A 10,000-nucleotide genomic window follows, 5' to 3' on the forward strand; every position below is an offset into this window, starting at 1 on the left:
GGGCACAATGGCTTTTACAGAAGAGCATAATCACTGAGGCTAGAAAATAACATTATTGTGATGCATCTTTTGCTTTGTTAAAAATTTACTTCAGCTGATTCATCTACTCCTCCATTTGTTATAAATAACACACATTCTAATTCTAATTCTCCTTCCCTCTCTTTCCCTATTCATTTGTTTATTTTTACACTGTGGATAACTATGAAGCATTTGGAAGCAGGTGAAATATCCCACAAAAGTAATGCAATACCTCAAAACACCATCAAAATATACTACACTTTTCTATAATCATGAAAAAATATCTGATACATCTCTGTTCAGAGTAACAAGCTTCAAGGCCTTTGAGACATTCATCACTGATATTTTCATTATCAATCATCAACTTGTGAACCCAGTAAAAGCAGACCCACAATGAGAGTAGGACAATCTATGTCCCCTCCAGAAGCAAGTTGTGGCTATGGTTTACTAAGTAATTAAGCAAGGTATTGTGACCATCAGCATTCACTGAATGTTAATATAAAGAGACATGGACTCATATACAATGACAAGGGGACATCTGGTTACTACTGTGTACATTTGATCTTGAAGATGAAAACATACTTTCTTATCTCAAGAGAGGAAAGAAAGTCACCTTGCTGATATATCTACTGATACACGCAACATAAATTCTGTTTTGTAAAGGGTATATTATCTACATTACACACTGCTTTTCATATATATATCATACAAACATGAAAATAAAAAGTATTATCTTACTGTGAAACAGATTTAAGTGTTTTTCTTCTGTAAACATCCTCTTGAAAAAGTCCATTTGTATATAAACATTGAATGTTATTAAAGTCTGAATATGCTTTCATATTTCAAAGTACTGAATGTATCTCATGACTAATGCTTAAGGCTAAAAGGTATGACTGCAATATTTCCTTACACCTCAGAAGCATCAGAACATGTCAACCTCCATATGCACTATTGTCAAATTGAATATATGACTGATTCACCATACTGCCACTATATAGTTCTCTTTCTCTGTTGTCTGCTAGTATTTTCTAGTATTCTGGCTCCTTTAAGAAAAACAAGAAGAGGAAAGAATGAGAAAGAAATAGTATCACACATAGAAATCATCTCACCAACTATTCTCACATCAAATATCCATATAAATTTTGCTCAAGCAGTCACTCTTATGCTTTCTCTGAGTTGCTGTCTCTGCTCTGCTGGCGCTGCAGGGCACTAACTGTTATGTTGCTACTAGTGGATGTGACTCCACTTGGGTTGTTAGAGCTGGTGGAAGCTGTGCGTTCCTTGAGTGAAGAAAAGGAGGTGAGAGTCTTCTGAAACCATGTGTTCTTTGTGGCTTGCAGCTCTGTCACTGCAGTGCTCAGCTGATGGGTTAAATCCTGAAACATGAAGTTCTAGTTATTCACAATGCATCTTCTTCATATCTAAAAGCAACAACAAAAAGAAAAAAAATAAAATAAATAAATAAAAAATACTAAAAACTACACATATCATACTGACCTGATTCTTGCACTCAGACTCGACCAAGGCCAGTTTGGTCTGTGCAAGCTCTAGCTCTAACTCTCGAATCTGCTGGTGTAGCTTGGTTACCACCGGGGATTCTTCAACACCTAGTTCACCTGGGGGTCCCGTCACAGGAGACAAAATGCCGCTACACTTCTCACATGCAGAGACCTTGGCCTGTTGAGTGAGGAGGTGAAGAAAATTACAAATGCAAGGCATTGTGAAAGAGGAACACCCAAAAGTAATCTCCACAGAGTCATTTCACTCAAGAAGTTACCTTATTCCACCCCTATTTTCACGATCCATAAATCTGACCAAAAGCAGCAGCAAGCCAAAGAAATTCCAGACGAGATATTCTTAAGAGTCAGAGACGATCAACAATAATGTGCCCAAGATAAATGCTTCAATAAGGTTTCATATAGATTGATACACATCCCTTTACTGAGAGACGGATAGACACAGAGACAGATATCAAAGGAGGGAAAGAGAGAAGGAGAGCGGATAAAAAGGGATAGGAGGAGACAGGAGGAAAGTGAGAGGGTGAGGGAAAGTAAGAACGACAAAGGGTGAAAAGTGTATTAAGAGTCCAAGAATAGAGAAAAAAGGTAGAGAGAATGATAAATGAAGACAGACACAAATAGAATAAATTATCATATACAAATTATTTTTCTTATTTTTGTATGACCTTCACTTCTTTACCTTTTTTACCATATTTCTCCAACACTTAATAAAATTTACTTCACTTACCTTAGGAGGAATAAAATGTATAAGCAATATTTTCTTGGAATTCTTGCCAAGAAAATATTATATATATATATATACAATATATATATATATATATATATATATATTGTATATATATATATATATATATATATATATATATATATATATATATATATATATATACAATATATATATATATACAATATATATATATTGTATATATATATATGTTATATATATACAAATATATATATATTATATATATATATATATATATTATGTATATATATATATATATATATTATATATATATATCATATTTTATATATTATATTATATATATATTATATTATATATATATCATATATATACATATATATATATATCATATATATATACATATATAAATATATACATATATAAACATATATATGAATATATATATATTATATATATATATACATATATAAATATATATATTAATATATATATATATAAATATATATAAATATATATATATATAATATATATATAACATATATATATAATATATATATACATATATATGTTTATATATGTATATATATATATATACATATACATATACATATATATACGCCCAAGTGGAGCCTTGAGAAATTATATAGCCAGTGCGCAACCTGGTGCCTTGTGACTTTAGACTGAAATTACATCTTATTACTTAGGTTTTCTGACAAATCAAATATATCTTGCAGGCTAATTCTTTTCTGCAGTAAATCAATGTTTCATGTTTTATTCTTACCCCTCTACACCTTTTACCTTTTAAAATAATAGACAGCTAGACTTTTAAACCTTATATCTCTAATACTGACTAACAGCACCTACTATTATGTTCCTTTATTCAAACTAACAAATACACACACACATTTGTACCATTCAACAATTTAAGTCATCAATCTGGATATATCTTCTTTAATTAAATCTTTACAAATGTCATGCAAGAAACCTAAAATAAATTACTGATCACTATAAGATCATATAATAAATAAATAATGTTCACAATAACAACACAAAAAACTCATGATGCAATAAGTGTTTGGAAGTCAGTCCAGACAAATAATATGCCATAAACACAACATCAGTTCATAACATTTTCACAAAAAATACACAGCATTCTCTCATCCAGTTCATAAACTTGGCCTCTCTCTTTTGAAATTTATACAAAACTATACAATCAAAAGTCCATTGACTTTATCAAAGATACATCTTCATTCTACTCAAAACCCATACTCACACAATCAATGTAGTATATATATATATACGGTCAAAAGAATCTTTCTAATGATACTCCTTTTTTCACAGAAACAAGAAATCTTCCTTAGGATGGGCTAAAGAAAACTTTTAGTCATAGAAAGAGAAAGCCAACAGCCTTGCACTCATTAAAGGGTAAGAAGCATGCAAACAGGGCCTATCATGCAGTAAGGGTTACCTGTTGCACGATATCATGTGCATACTGCCATGTTACAGTGTGCTTTCTTACGCAACCAGTGTATTCTCTGATGGCAATGATATCACACTAATGCGAGCACAGCCTGGGAAAATTTCGTGAAAATAAAGAAAAAAGAGGCTTGTGCGCATCCTTCTGGCAAACTGCATTGCTTACACAGGAAAGCAACCAGTCAGCATGGTGTGTGATAGTTGGAAACAAAGCATATACAAAACTGTTTCTTTATGTTTTGACTGAAGGCTCGTTTCCATTCCTCCTTCCTCCACAAGATCTCACATCATAGGTAACTAAGATGAAATTTCTAATCAATCCTTATGGAGTGATTTATGAAAATATGGCCATTGCATATTGTGGCAAGCTGCTAATCCACTAAATCATCAACTCAGTATTTATCAGGTCAACAAAACAAAATGTAGCACGATGCTACAACATTATTCACTTCCATGTACAACCTCACCATTCTTAATACTAAATCATTACAATAATGAAGATTGAAAGGATTACACTGACATTATTCTTTTTATGTAAAGACACTTGCATTGGAAGGGAAGGTCTTGAATGTGAAAATGTGGACAGATCATTCAGTATTACTAGAACATTATATCAACAGTTTCAAGGCTCATGGAAAAGTCCTTATTGAAGCTTGTTCCTAAGGCTCAAAATTGCTCATCTTCACATCTTACTTTGGAATCCTTGGCGAGTTCGATGGTGTGGCAAATCCAACAAATCTAAAATTAGTTATTGACATATTTATGACTGCATCATCAGCAGATGTCTGGTGGAGGGCTGATGATGAGTTTGAAGAAAATTTAAGACTATTCACTGAGATCATGAACTCACAGTCTTTACTTTTATTTTCTCATTTGGACAAAGAAGCAAGGAAATGCAAGTTCATTTCTTCCTGCATTACATTTTGAATTGCAAAAGATTTTGCATAAGATTATATAAGTAATGAAAGTGAACTATTAATCAATGCCTGCTTTTAAACCATGACAGAGAGAGAAAAACAAACTAATCTACTAAAAAGCAATCAACCGACACACAATCACCACACCACATTCAAGTTCACTTTACAAAAATAACAACAAACACCATATATGTACCATCACACTTAAACTCCTCTCCTTACACTCAAAACCTATTACACCTGGTGAAAGGAACTCATACCTTGTACATGTTGATCGTCTTGACGTTGGCGGCCTGTTCCTTGTCCAGTCTTTCTGAGAGCTGTGAGCAGATTTTCTTATAGTCTGCGATGATGGCACCGTTTCTCTGGGACTCCACATCACCTTTTTCTACCTCGCGTTTTAGCATTTCCTTAACCTGTAATTCAAAATGAGTTGACATTTGTTATATATGGTATAGATTTGCTTTTTTGATACGTGAAATATCATAATATAAGACTCTATTTTATCTAGTTGTAGTTACAAACCAGTATATCATGAGAAAATAATCTATGATTATGGGGAACAATCAAAAACATATATATATATATAATAATAATCTAATTAATGTGTTTGGTAAATTGATTGACTGAGCAAATATTATAATCTGATCAAAATTTAAGGTAGTATCAAAAGACTAAACAAGCAAATGTTGCTCACCAAAAAAAGAAAAAAGAAAAAAAATGCAAGGGAACTGAATAAGAAAAGTAAAAGGGGATATGGATACCTGATTTGCTTCCATGAGGAGGCGCTTCTTCTCTTCTTCAGCATCCTTTAGCATTGAATTGACACTTGTGACCTCCTTATTCAAACTATCACACTTGTCTTCCAACTGAAACAGGGATTTGATATACAACACTCTTGTCACTGGTAATGGTGGATGAATTAATCCTTTAAAATTAAGCCCTTTCTATATACACCAATAACAACCTGTCTCTTAATTCTCAGAGTGCCAAGTATGCTTAAAGGAGATCTACTATTTTTTTTCAAACTTAGAAATCAAGTTTTGCATCTGAAGAATCTGACATGATTTGCATGATTTACCTAATCTTTTTCCAAATCCTTACCTTATCCATGCTGTATCTCATATTTATCTTGCTAGTAACAAGCTCATGTGCTAGATCATCATTTTCACGCTCAAGCCTCATGTTATCTTCCAGCAGACGACGATTCTCACGTTCCAGGCGGACTACAGGGTCCTCCTGCATAGCCTCTTGTTCTGCGTTTGGGGATTAAAAGTAGAGATTATACTCAGATCTATGTCATTGCAATTCATTACTTACAAATCAACCTGATATTACATATAGTTCATGTGTATGAAATCATCCGGTCTCACAAACTCTACTAATACCCAAGAAAAACTACTGAATGTGAAATCCGACATACTTAAAAAGGACAGTGTTGAATAAACTTACACAGTATAAATAACCACTACATCTCTGTTTTGTTGTAAGGGATTTCTTCAAAACTACTACTATAATGATCCAGACAACCCTTTATTTACCAGTATTCTATACTCTCCAACCCACTACTCCCACCTCCTACTTGCACCTTTGTAAAGTTAACCCTCCTCTCCTGGACGACGTTTCTGAGACCCCTCCTCTTCCTCCTCATCACCCTGTCCACGATTAAAAACACAATCCTCAGCTGCAAATCTCCTTCCAGATAACCTACTGTTTCTTTTCCATCTTAATCTGTCCATGCAAGTGTCTCAACTTTGTCTGTGATCGATGAGGCCCTAGTGTCAACTGCACTCATGAACCCTCTCTCATTATCTCTACTTATCAAAGCGTAGAGCATGAGTATGAGTTGCCAAGTATTTTGTACTTGTTTACTCTCCTATGATCTGCAATTGCCATTATTATCCTTCTTTTAATCTACTGATATTGAAAAAATCTAAAGATGTAATGCAATCACTGCATTGATGAAATGAACGAGAAACATAAATACATGCAGGTAAATGTACAAATGTATGGCAATCACAGATTTTTATGCCAGCTCCTGCTAATGTTTTTTTTTTTTTTTTTATCATGTTTGCACACTAGACAGTGCAGTATACTGAATCAGAGACGAAAGGAGAGACATAAGGAAGGATATAGCAGGGAAGGGAGGAGAGAGAGGATAGAAAGATAAAAGGAGAGGGGAAGGAGGGGGTATATAACAGGAGAATGATAGAAGAAGGAATAAAGATGAAAGGAAAGGAGGGCAAGGAAGTGCAGAAGATATAAAGGGAGAGCGAGAGAGAGGAGGAAGGAAAAGAGAAGAGGAATGGGAAGAAAGAGGAAAGAGTAAGAGCAAGAAAGAGCATGGGGGGTGGGGGAGAGGCAGTGTGAGTGGGAGGGAGAGGAGGGAGGGAGGGAGGGAGGGGGGGGGAGAGAGAGAGAGAGAGAGAGAGAGCGAGAGAGAGAGAGAGAGAGATAGAGAGAGAGAGAGAGAGAGAGAGACAGAGAGAGAGAGAGAGAGAGAGACAGAGAGAGAGAGAGAGAGAGAGAGAGAAGGAGGGAGGGAGGGAGGGGGGAGGTATGATGTGATGAAATTAAATAAAAATGAGAGATAAGAACAAAGAAGAGAAGAAAATATCTTCTCTTGTCATCATTAGTAAAGATGAAGAAAAAAAAACAAGAACAAGAATAAGAAGGGGGAGGAAAGAAAAAAGAAAATGAAAAAAGAAAAAGAAAGCAAAAAAAAAAAAAAAAAAAAAACTTTAACCCAATGCCGCCAGGGATAGCATGTATGTATTTAATAAGTGTTTGTATATATAGATGTCTCCACAAGTACTATTTCACAAATGAGGTAATTAAGAGTACTATCTCACCTATTTACCCTTTACCTTGATTATTGAAAAAAAAAAAAAAAAAAAAAATCTGGTATCTTAAATTACTGTTAATAATGTAAATAAAATTATAATAATCATAATGTCTATAAAAAAAAATAACAGTATCGATACTGAAAGAATTAGCAAAATAAAGATTTTTCCTTCAAACTCAAGGAAAGGTGAAATCAGGTGAGGTCACAAGATCTACTAATTAACACCTCTGTGTTTAAGCACTTGCAGAGCCATCTATGTGTAGATACATTTCACAAAACAATACTACAGAGAACACATTTTCCTGGCGACGGTGGGTTAAATCAACTCTGTAAGTGGATATAACAAGAACTCTTTAAACCATCACAAAGCTTACCTTTCATGGCCAAGTACTCCTTCTCATATTTCTTCAACTTCTTCACCTTGATTGATGTGGCCAACTTGAACAGTTGCCGGGCAGTGTCCTCATTGCGATACTTCTTGGGCAGTGACACCCGGAAGTATTTGAGAATACCCTCGAAGTCAGATGACAGCAGTTCTTTCTTGGACATCTGTTTAGGGAGTAGACTTCAGCATTTTCATTGGATATGGATTAACTTGTAAAATCAATCATTATTACTAAAACTGAAACAAAACCAATTGTTCTTTGCTCACAATCTTGAAAATCAAATTAGTACATACTTTAGATTTATTAACTAAATCAAACACTCACTGATACCACATAATCACCATTTTCTAACACAAACAAAGGCCAAAGCCCTCTAACCTAATCATGACATTTATGTGTCATTACCTCATGGTGAAAAAACTCCCAAACATTGGGTGACACCTTATAACATTGCATATTTTTGCTTAAACTGCCATAAAATTTGGTACGACATGTGGAGACCTCATAATCTGGGCAGTTAATTTTTCAGGGATAAGCACATCTTATAAAAAGCTTTAGGTTGAATGAATGTAGTTTACAAATTGATGTGAAAGGTCAAGTAATATGCCATCAAGGTAAATTCAGTCCAAATTATTAAGAATATTCTGATAAATCTGTTTCAAGTTCCTCCATTTTTTCAGTAATAATAGAAGCTAATTGAGTGTATACAACACAGACATATGCAAAGGATAATCATTTCTTGCTTTACTATACCTATGCCATGCCACGTTCTTGCCATAACCTGCAATATATCAAATGCATTACATTATATCATCAAAATTTATATCATGAGCAACTACCTGCAATAAAGCCAGAGCCACTTGGAACACAGAGTCAATGCCTGTGAGCAGGAAGAGGTCCAAATAATGGAACACCATGAAGAGAGGGAACTTGGCCGTGTATAATGTGAGGAACCACTGACTAGCAAACATGTGAATCTCAACACCTTGCTCCTGGAAGTGCTGCCACACATCTGGGAGTTGTTCCTGTGATGATTAAGCAGAAGGGATGTATCATTAATCACTTATAGCAAAATGATATCAAAATGACATGATCATACTCAAGTATCTGAAGATGTATTTCAGTGATAACACCATTAGTATTTTATTTCCATTTGTCATGAAACTGTCTTTTTTACAAAAGAGTGAAATAGAAGGGGGGGAGAGGCCAGCTACTTACTTCCATCAACTTCCCAAGTTGATAAAAACGCATATGGAGAATCTCAAATCCATCCTTGAAGAGGTCGCGCAGCCCATACTCAAACATAATTTTACCAAGGACACAGAATGTTTGTTCCTCAGGCATCTGTAAAGAAAAAATTCCAGGTCTCAGGAATTTTTTGAGAACTTAGGGAGATTCTTTTAAATCCTCATGTGTTCTCCTAGAAAGCTACTGCAGATTCCCAAAATAAGTTTATTTGCTCCATTCATAATATGCAAACTGAATCATTCAGTCCTGTGGGAAGCTTTGCTGAAAAAACTTTTTATGGGAATCAATGCCCCCTATCTATGTACCCCTTAAAATGCTGTTGGCTTTTCAGTTGTTCTCGACTATATATATGGTCTCAAAACATAGTTTGGGGATATAATATCTGTAATTCAAGGGAACATAGCAGTATCAACCACTGCATGGTGAATATGGACACACATATACAATGAATACAATGAAATAAGTTAAAGAGAATCTTATAAACTATCTAATATCCCAGTGTCTATTATAATCTGATGCAAACTTACGTGTAGGAGCAGTGCTGCTGCGAGGAAGGAAAGCCCCTGGCAGTATCCCACTTCTTCATCATACACAGCATAAGCTTTACTGATTTTGTAGAGGGAGTCCTGGCCTACTCCACCGGCTTCCTTGAAGTAGTCATGGGCCGGGAAAGTGCGGTTGATATCTCGGAGAATCACTTGTTCACTGGGACAGTCCTGAAATGTAAAAAAATTATGTACAACTAAACTGCTAACAAAAATTAATGTTATAAGTATTTAATGTCCATAAATACTGTTAATGTTTAAACATCATAAATATAAGGGAGAAAAAAAATTATCAGATGCTCGCTTTTAAAATCAAAACTTTTTTTCTTTTTTTTTTGG

The 10,000-nt window shown here is 34.4% G+C and overlaps 1 protein-coding gene across 6 annotated transcripts in view; it reads right to left on the reverse strand.

Annotated features, from left to right (window-relative positions):
- Positions 1-73: 73 nt before the first annotated feature.
- The window catches only part of GAPcenA (GTPase activating protein and centrosome-associated), a 38,123-nt gene continuing 28,196 nt past the window's right edge, over positions 74-10,000 (reverse strand). For all 6 annotated transcript variants that reach the window (XM_027373378.2, XM_070133804.1, XM_070133805.1 and 3 more), the window contains 9 exons: positions 9,644-9,832; positions 9,087-9,212; positions 8,708-8,893; positions 7,857-8,031; positions 5,742-5,893; positions 5,402-5,506; positions 4,898-5,053; positions 1,516-1,695; positions 74-1,394 (listed from right to left, as the gene is read on the reverse strand). In XM_027373378.2, the coding sequence (XP_027229179.1) occupies positions 1,179-1,394; positions 1,516-1,695; positions 4,898-5,053; positions 5,402-5,506; positions 5,742-5,893; positions 7,857-8,031; positions 8,708-8,893; positions 9,087-9,212; positions 9,644-9,832 (1,485 nt within the window). In that variant the 3' untranslated portion in view covers positions 74-1,178. The remainder of the gene's footprint in view (positions 1,395-1,515; positions 1,696-4,897; positions 5,054-5,401; positions 5,507-5,741; positions 5,894-7,856; positions 8,032-8,707; positions 8,894-9,086; positions 9,213-9,643; positions 9,833-10,000) is intronic.

Source organism: Penaeus vannamei, chromosome 19 (genome assembly GCF_042767895.1).
Source record: "Penaeus vannamei isolate JL-2024 chromosome 19, ASM4276789v1, whole genome shotgun sequence".
In the NCBI taxonomy this organism is placed as follows: domain Eukaryota; kingdom Metazoa; phylum Arthropoda; class Malacostraca; order Decapoda; family Penaeidae; genus Penaeus; species Penaeus vannamei.